At 40.0% G+C, this 23,480-nt stretch overlaps 1 protein-coding gene across 1 annotated transcript in view; it reads right to left on the reverse strand.

The window, feature by feature from the left end:
- Window positions 1-1,658: 1,658 nt before the first annotated feature.
- The window catches only part of LOC149319131 (heparan-sulfate 6-O-sulfotransferase 3-like), a 261,884-nt gene continuing 240,062 nt past the window's right edge, over window positions 1,659-23,480 (reverse strand). Inside the window, exon 2 of the mRNA XM_089511159.1 lies at window positions 1,659-11,640. Coding sequence (XP_089367285.1) covers window positions 10,932-11,640 — 709 coding nt within the window. The 3' untranslated portion in view covers window positions 1,659-10,931. The remainder of the gene's footprint in view (window positions 11,641-23,480) is intronic.

Consider the following 23,480-nt stretch of genomic DNA (forward strand, 5'->3'; position numbering starts at 1 on the left):
CAGATGTCTTGCCTAAGCAGAGTCCTCTTAATTAGCCATGAATGTCATCAGAGGCAACAGTCTGTGGCAGCAACTTTCACTCAGATCTCCAGAGGGGAGAACAAACCCTGGTCCCTAATGAAATGGGCATCAGTGAAGCAAAGTCCCCATCTTTGTCTTTTGCCCCTTGAAAGCACGAAACAGAATCTTGTCTTTTCCATATAATTCTTTCACTCATGCCGCCCCTTCTTGTTCTCGACTCAGATCTGCTTCTTTTACTATGTTAAATCAGTTGGGAGACAGTACATACAGCATCTGAAGCTGGAATCATGACCACAAACACAGGAAAAATCTCCTGTGCCATATAACCAGTGCTTTGTTTTTCCTCCCTGCCTCAACAGCAAGGTCAATGCTAAAGCTGCCCAGGTAAACTGAAAGAACCCCTGGCAAAGATGGGTACCTTTTCCATTTTCTGTGTTTAGTCTCAATGAGTTATATTTGACTTACACATGGGTGCATAGAACGTGAGCTTGCTTTTGGATTGAAACTCCTAGATTCCCCAGCCAGCATAATATTGTCCATGCTTGAGAAGGGATTCTGGCAGCAGTAGCCCTCAAAGTAACTTTTCCAAGCTTTGAATAGAACTGAAGAACTCAGGTGATGTTATCTGCTTACAAGATTGACCCAAAGTAGAAAGACTCTTTCTAATACTTGAAATCACAATGGGGCTCTTGGCAGTTCCAGCCAACGTGGTGTAATGATTTGATTTTTGGACTGTAATACTGGAGACCAAGGTTCGAATCCCCGTTCAGCCATCGAAACCCATATTTCCTTAGCCTCAGAGGAAGACAAAGGCAAACCCTCTCTGACCAAATCTTGGAATTAAAACTTCATGATAGGTTCACCTTATGGTCACCATAAATCATAAGCGACCTGAAAACACAAAACAAAGGGAACATCACACAGGGGACATTTGTGTTTCCTGCAGTAAACATGTGGGTGCTATACATGAATTTAGAAGCAACTTTGAATATCCATGGACTGTGTACATACATCCAGTTGCTTCCAGCTGTTAAAGGTTTGTATATGAAGTACTAATTTCCACAGGAATGGTTACATATTGAAGTGTTTCATACACCATCAGCAATGTATTGTCCACTCCATCCTTCTACATCCAGACGCTTGGCTAACAAGTCTTATCAGCTCCAGATGCTGGTAACATTTGAGCAATTTTATGCTTTGAGCTTCTCAGAGAACATAGCTACTGGGCAATGAATGCAATTAAACAAACAGTGGAGGAAGGAGTACATCAAGGATAATGATATTGTTTTCCTCCTCCTAACTCCAATCAGTATGTGCATAATGTAGAAATGCTGACAACCAATCTATTACATATCTCCTTGAGCTTCTTAAATCAATAAAGCAGCATACGTTTGCGACTAAAGCTGGAGTAAAGATATTCCTGTCCAACAGCCAAATTCTAGGAACAAACTAATGAGAAGATATACCAGGACTTTATGCTTTGCTTGATATCTTGTTCATTTTTTAACATGGATGATAGCTCCAACCATGTTCACTACTTTATCCTTCTGCCATACAAAACAAACATTTACCATTTTACGAATGCAATCAATATTTATTTGCTGCTTATAATTAAGTCACATTGCAGTTAAGTTCAATAAAATGTGTTCTCCATAATGATTTGTACAGCTTCCTTAAAGGTTTGCTAAGCATCTCAATGTTTTTTATTGAAAACTATTGACAGTCATGGGAAAACAATTTCTTTTAGACATCACTATGATTTAACATAGAAAATATTCATCAGTTTGTGCTTTACATCCATGAAAAATCTCAGTCCTGCAAACTATCTTCTACAGCAGTAAAACAAAAGGACATTCACAATACGATTGCCTAGTAGTAGAATCCATACATACTATTGCACATAAACAAGGGGAAAGTCCCAAAGGATGAAGAATCGATTATTTATTAATTCCTTTAGCTTTGTGCCTAAATCATGGCAAGAAACAGAATCCCTCTCCCACTCCCACCCCTGCACTTAAAACTCAAGTGAGAGAATGATTCGGGAGGAAAAATTAATTGGGGGAAAATGTATGTAATCAGACTTTGAGAAGGAAAAATGAGAAATGTGTAATCTTCTGAGAAGCAACAGAACTCATAAGGTTCATGTGAAAAAAGGAAACTTTTCAAGTTCTCACACCCTCCAACTGTCCCAATCTCGGCTTCTTTCTTGAGAGTATTATTCATCAATTTTAAATTTACAAGAACTGACATCACAGTAATAAACACAGTCTAACACAGTCTTTCCCAACTTTGTGCTCTCCTGATATGTTGGCATATGATCCCCATAATTTCCCAACACAGTAGTCCAAAACATCAGAAGGGTTTCTCAAGAGGATCTAGTATATCAGGGCTCATGACTGAAGGAACATCACACCCCTTTCTCTCTGTGAATATCAACTGTTGCTTGTCACCAGCTTTTGCTCCTTTGGTCTTTTCACTCTGCTGTTGCTCTGCTGCCTTCAAATAACCCTCCTGCAATTTATCCCCTTTAGCCTAGACTTGGCACTTTATAATTTTCCACCTGAAACTGGTACACTGCCAGTGATCTACTATCTCTGTAAACTGGAACTACCACCCTTGCAAATGGATGATGGTGTTGTTGTTGGTGACACCAACAAGCTTACAGGGAAAGAAACAAAATATCCACTGAATGTCTGCTCACTTCTCGAAAATAGAGTTGTCATTCACCCATGGAACCTCCATTATACCTGCAATGCGTTTGTGATACCATACCATCCAACTGTCCAAATTTGGCAAAAACCATCCTAGTTAATTCTCTGACATCTTAGTTACTTAATGTCCCAGTTTCTCACTTCTCCCCTTTGTCCCTCCTTTGCTGAAAACTGAGTTCACAGTGCACAAGTAGTTCACACTCCATTAACTCAGTGAGGAGAGAGGAGGAGCAGACTCTTACCCTTCCCAATAAGTTCACACACACACACCTGCTGCAGCCTCTCCTAGCTTTTGTATTCAGTGACCTGATCACTTCTGATATTGCTTGGCCACATGTGTCCCAGTAGCCCTCTGTGAAATGTTGGAGAGCATAGAGATGTGCATTGCCTTGATCTCCAGAGGAAACCTGTGAATTATTGACAGCTATAGAGGTTTCATGACAAGGTTTGACAGCACTGGAATATGGTTTAGCTGTGATGGCACAAGGCCATCTTTCAGTACTACCTACTGAAATGATGAATATAATCAGGCTATACATTCACACAGCCCAATTTAATTTTTTTAATCAGCTCTTTAGAAACAAAATAGGACCTGCTGAAACTGGCTTAGTGGTAGACGCTTTGGTTGGAATCCTGTTGATTAGTCCCAACAATAGAACCATTGAATCAATTGGATTTAACTTTGTTGACTCATCATCCAATAATGGATTCAACGTATCTAGTTACGATGAACCAACTAGCCAAAGTGGACTATGTGAACCAAGAACAGGATTTGCTACTTTTCCTCCTTCCTTGTATATGAAGGATTTCAAAAAGTTGTACTATGTCAAGACTGGAACTCATCTCACACTTATTCCCCCCCCCCCCCCCAGTTCAGCTGACACTTCAAGAATCTCCCTTCTTATGACTCATAAATCAAAGGTAAATTTAGGAAGCCAGTGATTTCCCAATACTGGCAAGCTAATAACATGGCATAATAACAAGCAACTTAGTGACAGAATAATTTGCATTTGCAGCTGTGTTCCAGCACTAATCTAAATCAAGCTCTGTCTGAGTCAAAGCATGGGGGGGGGGGGGGGGACAAGAACGATGCAGAACAGGTGCAGGTAACAAAATCAATTTCTTGAGAGCGCCACTGAAACACACGTGAGCGAAATGTCTTATGGCTAAAGGCATTGCCACTCTCACCTCGAGACTCTAATCCTTAACCCTAAAACCAATAGTTATTCTTGCTGGCAGATGGCTAGTCTAACCAAGTAGACTCCATGGACAAACACAGTTGACCACTGTCGCTCTGCATTGGGCCTGCATATGGGTACACATGCCAAGTTTCCAAAAGACAGTTGCTAACTGAGCAATGCCAGAACATCTGTGGGGTTGAAATTCAGGAAAGTCCTCTTAAGGATGTTCAGGCAAAGGCTGTGGTCATCAGTTCTTAGCTTCGTAATGACTGTGTTGTGACAATAACTTTCACCCCATTGATGTAATGGAATAGTTCATGTTGTCACTGTAACCCTATTAGTCTAAATTAAGGCTGATAGCATTAGTTGATTCCAAAAGTAGTTTGAACATGCAATCACATTGGAGATTATCACGGGATAGGGATGGGATCACTCCCCCTCCTTATCCTGTCCATGGCCTGAGTGAAAGTGGTTGTGCAAATCACTTTCATATTGCAGCCGGGTGAAAATTATTTTTGCTCTCAGCTGAAAGTGCTTTCAGCCATCATGGTAGTAACAGGTTCTTCTGTTGATGCAAAAGACTGAAAATGATGGCTGAAAGCACTTTTCAGCCAGCTGCAGTGTGAAAGTGATTTGTGTGATCACTCTCACTTGCGCTTCCCTGCCGGGTCACATGTGGGTCATGTATAAAAGTCCTTCCTGCGTCCTGTCCCTCATGTGACAATCTCCCCTGTGCCTTCAACAGAATTTTACTGTGTTTTCCCCTTACCTCTACAACATTGGGGCATGTGTGTTCAGTTTGGGAAATTTTGAGCCATTTTCCTAAGTATATTTTTTGGGGGGAAACAGAAAAGTAATTTTTGTTTAAAAAAAAAGCAATGGGTGATATTAAGATTTTACATTTAAAAAGCAATGTGCCAAGTTCTACAGCTGCCTATTGAAACTACACTGTATGGCAGCTATAGCATGCAAAAACCACTTACTATGCGATTGTATTTATTATGTGCACAGTCAGTTTTCCCCCACTGCCAACAACATGAACTGGTGGTGTGTGAAAACTCTTAATGTAATGGAAATGATTTACTTGTGGAATTGAACCACTTCCAATGTTTGTCACGATATAAAACTTGATCTCAGACATGTTTCATTTATCAAGATATTTGAAAAGTTTCTTAAGAATAGAAAATAAATATGTTGTGTTCAGCTCCACATCTAAAAGCCACACAATATTGCCAAGTAAGGCATGTTACGATACATACTGTGTGTAGAAAGTTGCTTGCTCTTAGACAGAAACAGGTAGCTGTTGTCTATAGGTCTCAGTCTATGGGGATCATGTCTTGGTAAAAAATCAGTTCAATCCAATTTAGTTTAAATATGTGTCACATATATAAAGAGCACAGCTTATGAGATTTTTGTGATAAAGTCATGCAAGCAGAAACAAATAAAAAGGGATGTCTAACTCCTATCCCAAGGAATGGCTCGGTCATTCAAAGCAAATGTAAGTAGACTTTGGAGATTATTCCAAGTTTCATTCAAGAGCCTGAATTCTTCTGCTAGTCTCAGATGAAGCAGAACCATTGAATCAAGTGCTGAACTGTGAGTCAACACCTATTTAAATCTCACTGATGTAATGGGACTACTGTAGGTGGAAGAAACAATAGGATTCAGGTCAAGGTGTGTTGCAAATAGATATATTTGTCCTGTGCTATTTTTTCCTTCTCTCTATAAAAGCCTCAGAACAGAAACTTCCTTGTTATATTTATCCTACAGATTGGAATGGGTATGCAACCAAAGAATTTCAATGTGCACCCTTATTTTGGTGCATGAAATTGGGCTAGCTCACATATTGCTTGGTTTTGATAATGGACCTGTTTCCATAAAAATAAATTGCACAGTAAGTTTGTGAGCTGCAGCAGCTTTATATTCTCATCACTATTCAACAGTCCTGTGAGAAACAGCAGACTGTACAATGTTTGGTGAAGAAAAATGTGGATTTGCACCCAAACACATATATTTAGAGTAAATTGACAGTTTCGGGTGGGTGGGGGAAACTCAGAAGGGATATTGATTGATTTGTTGTCAAAGACAACTTGCTAAGAATACAAGTCCCAACTAGCTAAGGTGGAAAGTCTTCTGTTTGCTGGGTATTCTCTGCCAATTACTGCTAAAAACACGCAGACCTACTTTGGGAGCCCCAGGCCAAAGAACAAAAAGCACACAATTCCTACAGGGAAGAAATGTTTCTTTCGCAGCACCTGCAAGCAGCTAGATCAAAGTCTTATTTTAGCGTCAATATAATTTAAAAGAACCAGAGTTCAAATATTATTTACAAGAGGGATGCCTACTGCTGATGTTTAGAGATCTCAGTCAGATAGACACACACTCTTGCAAGATACTCTTATTCCAGTGGTTTTCAGTTGCAGGATGCTAAAGGTTGATGGACTTCCACTTCCAGAAGCCCCAGACAGCATGTGCAGCAGTGAAGTTTTCTGGGCATATAAGTCCAACAATATCTGGAGCTACACTAGTAAAGAACCCTTCCTTCCCTTCTTTATGGATTTCCATGCCTCCTTGCAAATAGCCAGTTTTCCACTGAGCCTGCTCAACCTCATTTGGCTTCTTTAGGAATACCCCCTCCAGGTAGCTTTTCTCTGAAAATGTTTTATATTCCTGCAAACCTTGGGATTCCTCCAACTTTGCAGATACCTCTGCCCTCTCTGTCTTTCTATGTATGTAGAAAGAGAGGGTTGTTTTGGCCACATAAGGATTTACATTTGGGGAATGAATTTCCTTTCATTATATAGGCATACACTTGATGCTCGCAGAATGGACTGACATCATTAGCTAATTCCTGACCTCATTTCAAGCCTCACTAAAAGATAAGCCTTGAAAATGCCATTGAAACCTGGAAGAAGCAAGCTGAGAATCTGGCCCTCTCTGTTTATAATTAAGCATCTTTTTGCTGATATGACACAGAGACTATCAGCAAATTATGGAGAAGAACATAAAAGGATTTTAAAGCTCTTTTGTAGCTTTTAAAAGGGGGGGTTGGTGAATAATAATTAGAATACAAATGGGCTTTTAAAGAGTTCCTGCCTAAGGCTTGTTATGCTAAATTAACGAAACTGTTTTGTTAATGAAAAAAGCAACGTGTTGTTTTAGGTTACGAATTATGCACCGCCTTTTAATAAATTTTAAATTAAACAAATCTTGTGCCTAATTCATGAAAGTGGAAATACCTCCACTCGGAGTCATGAGACTATATGATTTATGTGGTGTGTGCCTAATTTATAGCACTCAGCGACACCTTTGCCTAACTTGTGAAATAATCGACGCTTCCCCCAGGTTCATGAAACTCACTAAGTGAAGCAAAAACTCCACTTGACTCAACTTGTCACATCATTGCCTAATAAATTAAACAATGAGTTTGATGCATTAGGAAATGGTGGTTTATCAGAAAAATAGAAAAAGTATTGTGAATTAAACAAGGCAGGGAACTAGACAGAATGTGAAGATATAGGATTAGAATCTCATACAGTCAAAATAAAATAGCAAGCATGAGTGAAAGCCAGCATGGTATAGTGGTTTGGGTATTGGACTAGGACATTCATAAGACATAGGGTTCAAAATCCCCACTCAGCAACGGAAACCCACTGGGTGACCTTGGGCAAGTCATGGCATTCTCTCAGCCTCTTCCTTTGTAGGAAAGCAAAGGCAATCCCCTTTGGAACAAATCTTGCTAAGAAAACCCTTTGGGGTTCCCATAAATAGGAAACACCTTGAAGGTATACAACAGCAGCAGCAAGACAAGGGTAAAAAAGATTAGACAATAGGACATGGAGAATATTAATACTTCCTCCGAGCACCATTTTTCTCAGTTAAATAAGCCTTCTCCATACTACCACAGCCAGCATGGTCTAGTGGTTTGGGTGTTGGACTAGGACTCTGGAGACCAGGGTTCGAATCCCTACTCGGCCACAGAAACCCACTGGGTGACCTGGGGCAAGTCACACTTTCTCAGTCTCAGAAGAAGGCAAAGAAAACCCTCCTCTGAACATATTTGCTATTATATAATCTATAAATCCCAAATATAATCTAGAATTTTTGGTTTTAATGATCAGATATTTATCAACTACACTCTTTTCTGCATTCATCATATCTTTAATGGTATAATTAAAAGGAAGGGTAAAAAGAAGGAAGAGGATAAAAAAAACCAGAATGGGAGGAGGTGGGAGAAGACAACATAAAAACGGGGGATGGATTTAAGGAAGATTGTTCATTAATCAGATGCACAGTACTGCATATGCAACATTACAGAGGGATTCACTGCAGTTCAAAAGGATTGTATGTTTTACAATAACATACAATAGAAGCTAATCCAGAATTAAATCAATAAAGAAATTTCTGAAGAGAGTCACAATGCACCCTCACTCCTCCACATCAAGAATCCAAACCTTTTCCTTCTTTCTATACAGGTAAGCAGGGAGAAGAAAATGATCCCTGCTTTTCAGGCATAAAAAACTGACAATTTGAAAGGGCCATGGGTGCTTGAAGGCTCTGGTCTTCCATTAAGCAAATAAACTGTTCCCCTCCACCACTACTGAATCCCAAGACTCACCTTGATTCTTCTTTCCCAAGCACAGGTCTTCTTTAACCTGGGCTCCCTTCTCTCTTTCCTTCTCCTTTTCACAGGTCAGCCAACTTTAATAACAGAACTTTATATTTCTTCCAATTTTTAATATTTCTTCTCCTGAAGCAGCAAACCTTCATGTTGATTTGCATGTGACAGAGATGTACCCACCCTAATAAGTTCTAATGAATTCTAACAGGCTATTCTACTACAGCATTTTTCCCAAAGAAACTTCTGTGTTAATTGGGTAATCTAGCAAGTTTACTAGAAAAGCCCATTGAATTAACAGCTAAATGAGTTAATTAGTGAATTAATTCCAAGCTGTTTAAAGCAGATACTGAACAGTGGGCTGTTGGCCAGGGCTGAAAACAAGAATGAGGTAAAGAGCTACAAAGCAAAGGCCAAAAGCACAAGGTCTGGGCTGGGCCTGGCAGACTGGGTATCTGTCTGCTTTTGCAAAAAACCAAAAACTACCAGTTTTAATACTCTTTCAGTCTTTTGTCCCTCTTTGTTTTACTGTTCTTCTTTGCTGCCGCAAATGGTGACAAAACCATTTGTAGATACAGAGTTGGACCTGAGATAACCAGCAGTAACACTGTTAGATGAAAGAGCAGCATTTTGTACATACAAGTAGAAAAGAATATTCGCCGTTTGCCACAGCACTGTTTAAAATTAGACTATATGTGTCTGCACTTCAGAAAATAAATTGGAAAGCAGCTCATCTGAAAACGCTGCTTCGTGTCTTGACCCATGAATGAGGAATGTGTGACCCTTCAGATGTTTTTGGACTACAATTCCTATTATCCCTCACTGTAGCTATTCTTGGTAGGGCTGATGGGGAGTGTGGTCTGAGGCACATCCTCAGCTCAGTGCTAGAGGGAGAATCTGTCTATCCCAGTTGCCTCATTTTCCACCTGATTAGCAGACATATGGAAAGCCGGTCAAACATGACAACTTGCATTCTGAAACTGAAAGCATGGCGCATTTTAAAGCTGCCTTGAAAATAAAGCTTTAGATGGCATAGTATTATGGCAGAAGACATTGTTAAAGCAAATTAAGACGAGAAGTTGCAGTAGCACATAGGAATCTTAAGGTGAAGGAAGTAATCTTCAGAATTCTTCAGCATCCAAAACTGAAGCATTATAAATTCCCCTGGTTTTTCAGCATTAAAACTGTAAGATGATTTTGGTGGAAGAATTCGATTTTAAAAAAATATATATTAATGTCCTGGGTTCTACCATTCATGTTTATAGCCTACAAATTAGAATTTTACTACTGAAATCAATATTTTAATCCAAAATCTAAATAAAAACCTGATGTGCTATATGTTTATGTTTCAAATCCTGCTCAGCTGAAGACTCTTCCAATGATATGTTATGAAAGAACTAGAGATTCAGGATAATGAGATTGTACAAAGATTTGTGCACAAGCTTGAAACCTTTTGGCACAGATCTCTTGAGATCAACCCAAAGTTGGCACGCTTTCATACATTGTCTGGAAGAAAGTTGTGTGTCACAGAATAACTTAGCTTCAGCAAAAACTTTCTACAGAAATCTTGATAAATCAATCAGCTTCCTATTTTATCCTCTTATTAGTCCTTTTAGGACCCCACCACTACCACCATTATGGAATCATCATAAGGAAAATTCTATTGAGAAACACGTTAGTTGCTCCGCATTTTGTGCTTTCAAAACCTCCAAGTTAGTTACGGGACTTCTTAAATGTAGGCTAGTAACTGTGCCAGTCTGAGTAGTTTGGCTTCTAAAAAAGGTATAAAGAGAATTAAGCCAACCTTCAAGGTCCCTTCAGCTTAATATGTTTGACTCCCCAGTTTCTATTGTATGGTACCCCAAATGTAATTAGATGCCAGGATTCCCTCCTTACCCAAAACTCTGCCTGTAAATAATAGAAGGGCAGCATGCTTTGTTCTGCTACATTCACTCTGAACATACATAGCATAAAGAACAATATGATCAGTCCTTGGAAATTTATATTATGATCAATCCTTGGAAATTAGATTTCAAACTTTTACCAACTTTTATAGTTTCCACTAGCCCAAAGCTATTAGGAAAACCGTTAAACACCAAGACAAGAACATGGAGGATACTGCTTTTGCAGGTACCTTATTTTGAAGAAAGAGCTATTCATTAACCAACTGAAACATACTGATTAGGGTGTACTGGAAAATATAACATATTGTTTTGATGAATGACAAAATCTATAGGGACATAAAATAGTGAAGATGACTAAATGATTCTTTCAGCTTATCAAAATCAACAAGAGGTCCATATAGTAATTCACCACTGACTAATTAAGTTCAATGTTCAATTAGTGTCTCTGTGCACATATGGATGTGTATGGGTGTGTCGCTGCACACACGAGGGCAAATCACCATCGTTCTACCTGACTGTTATAATCCTCAGTAACAGCTACTGCTTCTGCTTCTTCTTCCTTTTCCCATTCACGGAGCTTCTGTTCATGCAATATTTTTCGCTCTTCCCGTCGTTTTTGGCGATTTTGTTCATGCTCTTCTAGTTTAGCATACTGAAAGCGCTGCAGAAATAGGTCTTTAGCATATTCGTACAGCTGCATATCCAAGAAGTTGAGCTCTTCTATGCGTTTCCGCACTGAGTCACTGATATCCACATTGGAGGCCCGTGTAATATTGTACTGAGTGAAAGGGGAAATGAACTCCAGATTGAAGGTCCTCTCAAAGAGATATTGAGTTTTTCTCTGAAATTCGGTGAGTCCAAAAAATGCCATGTTTTTTAGGTTGTTCTTGGCACTTTGGAGGAGGATCATGTTTCTTTCACTTTCATTCATAAAGGTCAAGTTGTAACATCCAACAAGACTGAGGTCTGCAAGCATGCGCACCTGGCGGTTGTTAGCCAGGTTGTGGCTGCAGCTCATGAACTCCTGTAAGCTCACCCCAGACCAGTCATCTCCTAGATAACACATAGGCAACTCCTCTGGTGTGGGGCTTCGCCCATCGCACATGTGGAGGGAAGTCTTCCATGTTGCTCCTCTCTGGACATGTTTCCATTCACTCAAGAAACGTGAGACAGGGTCCCTCAGCATTGTGATATAGTAGAAGTTCCTGAAAGATTTAAGAACATGTATTAGTTAATGTACCGGGTGCTTTGTTTTCTCTAATGAGCCAAATTCCACAGTGTTTTTGGTCAGAAAAAATCAGGGCATTTTGGTCACAGAGTTCTGATTAAACACATCCAATGAGCTCCAAATTAGTTGCGACAGTAGGGGATCTGTTATTGGATGTCTTTTTAAGAAAGTGTAAAGTACTCATGCCCCTCACAGATTCCAGCACTTTCTGCACCATTTCTCCCAGTTCCCAAAGTTCCTATTTCTTCCATAAAGGAAAAGACAGAAGTCCCAAATTGGTCCTTGTATGTTTTTTGACATGGGGCAATTGGGGAAATCAAGGTAGGCATTTTTAAATCAGGAAAATGACATGTCTCTCCTTCCCCATGGACAAAGTCACAATTAGATTCACCACCACCCCAGTTGCTGATATTGTGTTTGACCTATGGCGACTCTAAAGCCCTATCATAGGGTTTTCTTGGAAAGTTTCTTCAGAGGGTGTTTGTCATTGCCATCCTCTGAGGCTGAGAGATTATGACTTGCTCAAGGTCACACAATGGATTTTTATACTTGAATAGGGGATTCAAATCCTGATCTCCGGAACCATGGTCCAACACTCAAACCACTACTGATAGCTGTAATTAAGCTTAAAAAACAATGGGATATATGACCATGGATCACTTGCCACCATGTCTTTTTGTGTTCTATGAATTACCAGAATGGGGGACTCTCTAGCCCATGGGCCAGATTCAGCCTATGGTGCTTCCACATCTGCCCCCCCCCCCCCCGAGGTCTCATCCTTGAAGCTTTGTCTCTAAGAGAAGGATGAGGAGAGAAATAAAGTGGCTCAGCTTGCTGTCATGGTTCCTGAATGCTCAACTTATTACTTCCGTTTCCTAACAGGTGAGTTTATTGCACAGGCCCTAGAATGGGCCTGTCACGTTACAAAAGGGGGCGTGATGGGGACGGGAGGCGGCATAGAACACTGTTTACCACACAGAAGAACGTCACTGCCAGATGTTCCCATTGTGTTCCACATCCGTCCCAGAGGGGGCGATTTTTGAAAATGCTTTTGAACAGTTCTCAAAAATCGCCCCCTCTGGGACGAAAGTGGAACGCAATGGGAATGTCCATCGGCGGCGTTCTCCTGTGCGATAAGATGTGTTCTATGCCACCTCCCATCCCCATCACGCTCCCTTTTGTAATGCGACAGGCCCGTTCTAGGGCCTGTGCGATAAACTCCAGGGAGAGGAGGGAATCTGGATATAATGAGAACTGCTTCTTGAAGGCCTCTGGAGCACATTTGTGGTACCTAAAGTCTCCACAAATCCCTCATTTTTTCCAGTGAGAAAGATGACGAAGGCTAAATGTGTTTGCATGTGGGACCAGGAGAGGGAGCGTGTAGGAGAGAGAAGTAAGAAAGGAAGTTGATTTTATTCTTATGATCCACAACCTGCTTCCATGGAGCCAGTGCAGCCCTTAGGCTGAAAAGGTATCTGGACCCTGTCACTGTTTTTCTGTGCCTTGAAGTTATTTCTGATTCATGGTGACCTGAAGGGGTTTCCTTGGCAAGGTTTGTTCAGAGGGGGTTTGTCCTTGCCTTCCTCTGAGGCTGAGAGATTGTGACTTGCCCAAGGTCACTCAGTGGGTTTCCATGGCTGACCAGGGATTCAAACTCTGGTTGCCAGAATCGTAGCCAAGCACTCAAACTGCTATAGCACACTGGCTCTCATACTTATACATAAACTGTCTTCAAAACCAACACACAGGAGAAACAGACCAGCATGAAAAGCTGGCTTCCAGACAGTGTGATATACAGACATAAGCTACACTGGCAGTGGTGTGGCGTTTACATGCCACAGGCCGCCAGAGTGGCTTGAAGCCACCCATGGGCCATGGCGGAATGGGAAAAACTGCCTTTTTACTGGCCCCAAAAGGAGTGGCTCTGGCTGCAAAGGGGATTGGAGGCACAGTGTGTGTTCGCCGTGGCCCCAATCCATCTTTGGAAGGGGCAACTTCAAGCCACCCCTTCATGGCCATTTATTTTGGCCTATATTTAGGTCTGTACATATAATGTTCAACCTGAAACAAAGCTCTAGGCAGAATTCTGTTCTATGGCCATGACTACCTGATTTTAAATTTGGACTTTCTAAAACAAATCTTAGTTTTAAAAGATTTTTTCACTTCTACTTGATTCAGAAGTTCTTGCATCCAAGGCTCAAAAAACCCCTGCGGTCACTACAATGACTATAAGCTTGATATAATCCGAGGAAGCAAACAGTACAATCTGTAAAGCTGTCAGGGCTAAATAAGAAATGCATATCATGTGATGGATCTCTTTGAAGATGATGCAGTCATCTGTAGCCTCTGGCTATACAATAAGGAAAAACATGACCGTTCTCCTTCAATCTCTTCCTAGATTTCTGAGAATACATAAGAGCATGCAAAAAAACCTAGTCTCTTACTGCCCAATAGCCAGAGGCTACAAATGATCACAGTATGCTAAGTTGTAAGAAGCTATTTCACAACTTGCAGTCATCTGTTGCTGCTCACATATCTCATTGGGAGAAAAGTTGGATATAAATTAATTAAATAAAGAAATATTTAAAATATCATCAGACTGCCAAAGTATCCAAAGAGGTCGACAGTTTTAAAATAAAAAGATGAGGTTAAATCGGCTCAGATCCAAACATCTAGCATCACCGATGGCTTGGGTTGCACCATCTGTGCCCAAATGTTGGATAGGTGGTCTGGGCAGTTTTGGTCTTCCAGATGCCTTTGGACTGCATTTCTCACAATCCTTCAAAACTGGCTATGCTTACTCCCATCAATTCTAATATTTATTTCCCTCACATGTAAACAAAAAATTACAATCTTCCCTTCCAAATGTTAGGTGATCATACTGTGCTTGTGATTTTATTTTGTAAGCTATATTGAACAAAATGATGGGCCAAAAATTAAATAAATAAATATGACAAATTCTAACTAGAAAATAAGTTCTACCACAAAGTCATTTCTAAGGATTAATTTGCACATCTCTTTTATGTAGGTGGAGATGTCTGTGTGCACAGCTTGTCAGCAAGAAATAAATTTACCTGTGTATGTCAACAGAGTGACTCACGAAGATAATGCATAAAAAGGCCCTAGCAACAATAAACATAACGCCCAGGAAGCCCTAAAGCTTTTTAAAATATTGGAAGGTTATTATAAAACAGGTTGGAAATCCAAGAGTAAGGAATCAGAGAAAATACACAGCAAAGGGAAGAAAATACCTTTTAATTAAGAATAGGATTTCTTATAGGAAATTAAGTATTGAGTGCACCAGGGAGTCTGCTAAAACCTCCCCATGCAGCAGTCTTCTAGAAATAATAGCAAAAAATAAAAATAAAAGGTTTAAAGAAAGCTAAGAGACAATAATTTATTGTTGAATAGATAAGACTTGATATAACAATTATCATGCTTCTACTACTGTGACAGTGTTGAAAAGAGAAAAGTAAATTATCTTACTATTTTGTAACATACAGTTTTCACAACCCTGCTAATTGCCTAAAAGTTACCTATGCAGAGATGTAATTCGTTTTTAGAAAGATGGATATTTACTAGGGAAAAAGTTCTGTGTGATTTTTAGGTATAAACCAACAGTCAGTTATGTACTTTGAAGTCTACTCACTTAGCATAAGTCCACTAAGAATTTAGTAAACATAACAAAAAATGGGCCATTTTCTTAAAAGAAAGGTCATAGTTACAAAGGATTCTGTTTGTACTACTAAAAGGAAGGTGCTATTGCATCTTATTACAAGAAAACAGGCAGAGGTATCTCTGTTGGCCATTTAGTAAATTCAAACAAAAATCCACCAAAGAGTGATATCTTTATTGGCCAACCAAAATGTACAATATACTTGTTGCAAGCTTTCGAAGCTCCACTGGCTTCTTCATCAGGCAAGATGTTACATACCAAACAGGAGAAAAATTAGAGATGTTAGTAAGATGCCTGCAATTTTTTACCTTTACACCTACCAAAATGGACTTTAAATTTTCTGGACTTTGTCCAATTGCTGCATGGCCAGAGGAGAAAGGGCCAGCCTGCTAAAGATACCCTCGCCATACCATCTTAACTAAGGACAGAAACAACAAAATGCAGGCATCTTTCTAACATCTCTAATTTTTCTCCTCTTTGGTATGTAACATCTTGCCTGATGAAGAAGCCAGTGGAGCTTCGAAAGCTTGCAACAAGTATATTGTGCATTTCGTTTGGCCAATAAAGGTAACACTCTTTGATGGATTTTTGTTTGATCTCATCACAAGGTGTCAGATGTTGATAATGACAATCACATAAATGACTTAGACATTTGAAGCTCTTTACTTCAACTAATAATCCCCCTTGCATTAGGGTACTACCACAACTATAACCTCAACTGCATGTAGGACTTTTTACTGCAGACAGTCACATGAATGTGTGGGCATGTAAACCTGGATCCAGAAAGGTCAGAATTGCAGTCATTATATGATGCCTTTATAATGCAAGCAACGTACAGGGGGCGGAGGTTTAACAAAAACTTCAAGGAAGCATCAAATTGGTTGATTTCTGCTAGGATCTTGGCAGTGACTAAAATAATAAAATAATACAGCTAATTAATCTAGTTGAGCTTTCAGTCTAAACTGAAATTATAATAAAGCTGTTTGCACTTCAGAAAAACATATCTTAGAAGAAGTAATTTTTTATATTACAGCCCCCAGAATTCACCAGCCATAATGGCTACTGATCATGATGGATGGAGGGTTCTGGGAGCTTAGTAACTTTCAGAAGCACTGCAGGAAAACCTAAAGACACAGAAGCAATCACAAAGATGGGTTTCAGTTGACATAATCTTTTGTACATTGCTTGTGATGAAATGGGCAGGAGTCCACAAGTACTTATTTTTATTTGTTTTAGCTTTTAAGGTGCCATGCAATTTGTTGTTCAAGTATTGACTTACTGCTGACATTGCCAGCTTTTGGTTTCAACAGTTCTGGTACCTGACAGAAGTCAGGGAACTCTTGAGCATGGAACCCATGAGCAAAACTCTTGCATCTGTTTACCTTCTGTCTAGGGAAAATGGAGATTTGGGTTTCAGAATGGGGTAGGAGAAATTAGGTGCAATGTTGGAAAATGTGAGCTATGGTGAGAATGGGGAAACAGCATACAGTCATGTTGTCAGCAGAATAATTAATAGGAGCAGAATACCTTACTGATGAGAAAGAGAAAATCAACACTGATTTGTTATTGACTGCTTAGAATGTAAATCTTAAAAAGCAATTCCTGCAACCACTTTGCACTTTAGTTACTGTCCTGAGAGTTTGTATATCCACTGTTGTTAATTAGGCATGAAGCAAAATTGAATATCCTTAAAACAGTCTCTCCTGGGCTCCTCATTACTGAAGGGATTATTCAGCAGTTACTTGCCCTAAATTACAAAGCTCAGACAAAACAAGTAAGAAATAACAGCTGAGGAAAAGTTCCCCATTGAAGTTAACACAGATGGGCCAGGATGAAAATAGTTCTCTGCCTCTCTTGACAAACACTACATTAATAAGTTATGAGTTTCTGATCCACTGATATAATTCCTTCTGACTTCCCAGACACTCACTCCTGGCTTCTTTTTGGATATGTCTTTTTTGACAGCAGGGAAGAAAGACCTGTACTGGCCTTGGTGCGGATGGGATGGTGAGGGTGATGCAGTGAGAACAGTGGGACAGAAACCAGGAGACACTTATTGTCATGCTGTGTAACTGTTCTGAGTTAAATTCCATACTAATTAGCAAGTGTGCCCACCATGGGGTCCATGAAATCGAAGGTGGCCATGCCCTGTGGCTTGCCAGGTGCTTGATGACTACTTAGTTTTTGCAGTCAAATGAGGAAAACCAAAAGTGTAACCAAGCCTCCAACAGGCATCTCTCTATGGTTGGTGGGTTATATTCAGCACACCTGTAATTCTGTCACCAGAAGCCATAGAGCGATACGGTTTCCTTAATCTTACTGTACCTTTAGAAATTGCTTAAACAGAACTGCTATTCAGAGATTTAGTGGGCTTTCTTTAGCATGCAGTGCATGTCTTCCCAAATGCCACGACTCATTTTAATCCCATCCTACCTGGCCCAATACTGAAATAGGCTTACAGCTAACCATTTTCAAGTAACATTTTCCCACACAAACTGCAATTTCAGAATATCCACACAGCTCACAGCTGGGCACCCTTTGGTATGGTTTTTCAGGCTTTCTGAATATTGTCATTCTAATACTAGGGCCAACAAGAAGGAGAGGAAACCAGTAAAGTGACCAGAAGCTGGCAATCTAGCTAGGGTTCAACTATGTTTTGCTTTTCATACTTTTTGTCTTTCTTGGTAGTATAGTTGTTGCTGATTGGTTTTTTGTTTTATTTTTTGAGAATTAGACGATGGCAAGATCAGTGAATTTCAAAGAAAATAATAATGTCTTCAAAAGTCTTGATTGTAAATATGAAAGCTTTTCAACCACTCTGCCCTTGGTTTAAGAAAGAACAGGACTGGAGCAAAGGGACAGAGTAGCACCAAATGAGTGGGAAGACGTGAACGAGAGTGGTGGCGGGGCAGGAGGTATCAGAAGTCACAGATAAAATGCAAGATCTTTGACAATTGTAATGGCAGGAAACAAAGACCTGGAGTCATTCAGTCCACTGTGGCCTTAGTTGCTTGAAGGAGAAGGAGGAGGAACAGCAGCCACTCCACCTCCACAGGTTGGGCGACCAACAATCTCAGTTCTTCACCAAATCCTCTGCTACCAAAGCTCTCCTAGTTGTTTCCCAAAGATTGGCTGCTAAGGGGCATGTCACGTCTCTGGGTGCAAATCAAAGAATTAAGTTGGGCAAGTGGCTGGGGAGAAGGTACTGGTTCTGGATGGCAGGGACTGTGCATTCTGCCTTCAATGACTCAATGGAACCTGAGGAAAGGAGTGGCATTCTGGAGCCATCCCAAAAATTTCATTTGGGGCCCAGACCTGCTCTTAGCAGCCTTGTCCATTACCACTTACTCTAGCTTGTGTGAGGAAATTACTCATTTCAGAAGTAACCCATGAAGACTTATTTGAAAAGATTTGATAATGATTTTCTGAACAGATTTTTTTTTCATAAGTTTGGGTGAAGTAGTCGCCTGAGATGGCAGAGCCCTGAGGAGTGGCCAAGCTGTCACTGAGGAAAGTTTCAGCTGCACTGGAAAGCCATGACTATGAACAGCACTCAAAAACCAGCAACATCCTAGTACTGCTTGAGTATTTCAACCACTCAACTGTTGGCTAAAGATATTACTGGTGCTGTGAAGAACCAAAAGCATGGCAGTTGATCTGGTTGTAGAGTTTGTGTGTGTGGTGCACGCATATGTGCGTGTTTGTGCATGGAACTGCAACCACCTGTCAACTTATGGGGACCTCATGAATTTCATAGAGTTTTCTTAGGCAGGGAATACTCAGAGGTGGTTCCTTCCTCTAAAATATAGCCTACAGAACCTGGTATTTGTTGGCAGCTTCCCATCCCAGTGCTAACCAGGGCTGACCCTGCTTAGTTTCCAAGATCAGATGGGATCTTTTGCTTTTAAGATATTTAACCCTGACTCCCTCCTATACTAGCAGGTGGAGTGCTGTTGCTGCAGTAGCCAGCAGGATTATGCCCTGCTCTTCTTCCTTCCTTTGCCTGTGGCAGAGGGACACATGGATGCTGCCACTGCCATCTTGCCTACTATAGTCAGATGTTGCTGAGACCTTTCAGAGGAACTGCCTATAATCAAATGTTTTCTTTTTACAGTCAGTAGGAATTCTTGTGGATTCTCCCCCAGGAAGTCTGTGAAAGTGTTTATCTAGTTTATTTTCCAAATCCACAAACTGCCGTTATCCACATGGGATGCTTGGGCAAAATATAAGCATTTTAAAAAGAACAAATTTAAATTAAACATATCCCATACATTTGTATATGAAGAGCCAACAAAAATGGCAACTTTTCAACCAGCAAACAATAAATGAATTTAAAAAGAAATTTTAAAAAGTCCATTTGTAATTAACAGCCTTTCATAAGACCCCATAAAGAAAATAAGAGTTAATTTGAGAATGAAATCATATTATTTTACAATAAAAGTTACAAATGAAAAAATAATGCAGGCTAGCTAGTAATTAAATCCCTCCTATGGGGGAAATTAATATGGATAATTCATCCCTAATTCCCCAGCTATACAAAAAAGAAAATTCTACCCAAAGAGGGACCCTCTCCCACATGTTCCTTCCTGATTCATTCATCCTTGGAGGCTATTCTCTGGCACCACCAGCTGGGAAGTGATGGAAATTCATTGCTGTTAGCAAAACACACTGGATCATTGTTTTTGATGCCTCCAACACTCAAATCTGTTCCAGCTCTCAAATTTATGTAAACAATGCCTCAGGCATTCAGACAGGGATTAGGTTAAGCAGTTAACACCTTGGGGTACCATTCATTTTATTTTTGTATAAACAACAACAAGATCTCTTTGGTTTAAAGCTTATCATCTCTCCCCTTTTCTGCATTTGAGAATTCACCACCAGCAAGATGTTATTCTATAATTTAATTTTTCTTCTTCAAACACACTAGTCTGGCATGTCCTGTCTGTGCATGCAGTGATGACTAAAATCTTAGGAGTTTATCAGACAAGGGGAATTGGAAGCATAATCCAATGGCAATCTGAACGCAATCATGGGGTTAACGTTATTGCATGATAGACCGCCACACGCAAATTCGGGCAATGGGAAGTCAGTGCGAACGCAATCATGTGGTTTCACGTTATTGTGTGATAGACTGCCACACGCAAATTCGGGCAATGACATGCTATTTTTAGGCAAGGGGAGCCAGTTCAAATGCAATGCATATTCATGTAATTGCGCAAAACTAGCGACTTTAAGTGAATGCGTTCTGGCCCCACTTTCTTTTCATTCGAATTTAAGAGAAATTCCTCCCGTTTGATAAACTCCTTAGTGGGGGAAGTCAGTCCCATGGTGCGAAATAGGATTTACTTAAGAGTAGACTGGCCTAGACATCTGCTCCCTGAGATGTATGGTGCAATCCAAACAGCTGGTCTATTCAGAATAAAGTGTCTGGACTTTGTCTTGTGTATATTTAAGACCACAGTTCTACATTATGGATATCACCGATTTACAGAAGCAAATCTGGGGCACTAGAGACATACTTCTGAGTAGACCTATTTAGAATTGTGTTGTTAGGAACAGGAAACTATGGGACCCTGCAGATTCATGGAATGGAATTATAAGGTTCAAATCCCAATTCCCCATAAAGCTCATATACTTGCAAAGAGCAAATTACATTTTAACTTAAACTACCCCACAGGGTTCTTGGTAGACTTTAAAAAGAAAACAGTCTCTACATGCACACCAAACAGATTTCCCCCCTCACCCATTCTGATTGGTTGCTGGACATTCATGAGAACACAACTACTGTATATACTCAACTATAGGCTGACCTCATGTATAAGTCAAGAGCAGGTTTTGAAGCCAAAATTGTGGATTTTGACATGACCCATGGTTAAGTCGAGGATAAAATTTAGTGGCATGTAACAAAGGATGTAAAGGATGAAGCAAAGGAAAATGATGCCAAAGAACTTAAAAAATTCTGGCAGGCATAACTGTTCTAATCCTAAAAGATAAGGATGCATGAGAGAACAGAGGGGATTTGTGCTTCTTTTAGGTGCTCCAAGGAGGGATCAAGCTCTCACCTTTGGCCAGGGGATGGTTCCTTTTTTGATAAGAGTTAACAAAGTGTTGTTGTTACTGTGGTTGTTGTTGTTATTATTATATGTATTTGTATCCCACTCTTTTCCCAAAACTGGGCCCCAGAGTGGCTCACAATATTAAAAGAACAGTACAGTTAAAAGCATACAAAAGTGATATATTAAAATAAAAGAAAATAATTATAATATTAAAATAGATTGCTCATTAAAAGAATAAAATACAGTTTAAAAAAATAAAAGTGTTTAAAACATATAGACTAAACAACGTACTTACATTCATCTGTGAATAAACTGAACCACTTTTTGGGGGTCAATTTTTTGACTGAAATGATTAGACTTATACATGAGTATATACAGTAGTTATAAAAAGGTGAAGAAGGGAATGAGTGGCATAATCATCTATATCCTCACTAAGTTTCAGATGCACTTGTTCCTGTAATTTGGCCTCATATTTTCTTAAATAAGAAATCCCAAAATACTGGATTTTTTGGTATCCCAATCATTCTACATGCCAGCCTTCAAGGAGCATCCTTTATCATTGGGGAAACCCGGCAACTGTATTAGGCAAGCAAAGTTTACATTAGTGTTCATATTATATTAATATTACATTTATATTTTAGATCATGAATTCTAAATAAAGGCAAGACTAAGACAACTATGGTGCAACAATGTGAGACAATGTGAGACAATGTGAGAGTAAATTGTTTGGTGTGTGTGTGTGGAGGGAGGACAAGACAGAGTTTTGTTAAAGGAGTGGTTTTTAAACGTTTTTCCCCTGTTAATGTAGATTATTAATGTAGGTTGTCTATGCTATCACACATGGCAATCTATGGAGCGTTACAGACCACCGCTTTGTGGTGGTCTGCCAGCGCTGCTGTTTGCTCCGCGAGGGAGCCGCAGCAGCCAAATCGTGCGACTCCCTCGCGGAGCAAAAAAGAAGTTCCAAAATGGAGCTTCTTCCTGCGGCGCGGTTATGATGCCGTGAGGCGCCAATGGCGCACTCACGACATCATAAACACCATGCAACGTGCGGACGCACAGCATCCGCTACATCAATATGGCGGCGGCCGTGTGGAACGGCCGCTGCCATATTATACGTATTGACTACGTACTAGGGTTAGGGGGGTGCGGAAGCACCGCCCCTTCCTAACCCTAATACGTAGTCAATACGTATTTTATGGTGGTTTGTAACCCGCCTAAAACAATTACTAACATTTAAGAAAGAACAGAAGGAGATTTTGTTGCTGTCATCTTCAGGACTTTAGTGTCCCCAAAATGACAGCAACAGTTTGAACTCCACAATCAAAATTCTAATGTTTTAACTTCTAAGGAATTACATGAGTTGCACGTGAGAATCTCAGTCCTGACTAAGGGTAACATCTGCATACAATTTAACAGAAACATGAAGCATGAAGAACATCAGGCTGTAGTTATGGGGCAAAGGACTTTAAGTTGCAGCAGCCTGTCTACAGGAGACAAGGCAATAAAGCTTGACCTGGGAAAGAATAGGATTTTACTCTATGCTGATCTTGGGCAAATCACACTCTCTCAACCTCAGGGGAAGGCAATGGAAAACCTCCTCTGGACAAATCTTGCCAAGAAAACCCCACAATAGGGTTGCCTTAGGGTTGCCTTAAGTCAGAAATGACTTGAAGGCACACAACAACAACAACAACAACAACAACAACAAGGTGATCCTATTGTAGCTGTGTATGCTTACGTACAATGAGCAAAGAAAACAGCTGCCTCCTGAATCACTTACTGAGCATACATGAAGAGGGAAACAAAAAGAAAGCAGATTAGCTGGCCTCACCAGCTACCTAGGCATATTGAAAAAGCAAAGATTTTAAAAGTTTCACCACCAAAATGGAAATCCTAAAAAAAGTGGAAAACTCATTCCAGGATTCATTTGGGAAGACAATTTCATGTAGTCTTTAGAAGACTGCCTGGCATGGTTGTTTAATTTCTCCTGTGAATAATTTCATTTTGCATAAAAAGTTTGCTGGAAAATGTTGAACTGCTCTTCTTTTTGATGCAGTAGGAACTTGTGTCTATTCCTTCCAC

Source organism: Sceloporus occidentalis, unplaced genomic scaffold (assembly GCF_023333645.1).
Source record: "Sceloporus occidentalis isolate IW3139 unplaced genomic scaffold, rSceOcc1.0.p SCAF_2, whole genome shotgun sequence".
NCBI classification, from domain to species: Eukaryota; Metazoa; Chordata; class Lepidosauria; order Squamata; family Phrynosomatidae; genus Sceloporus; species Sceloporus occidentalis.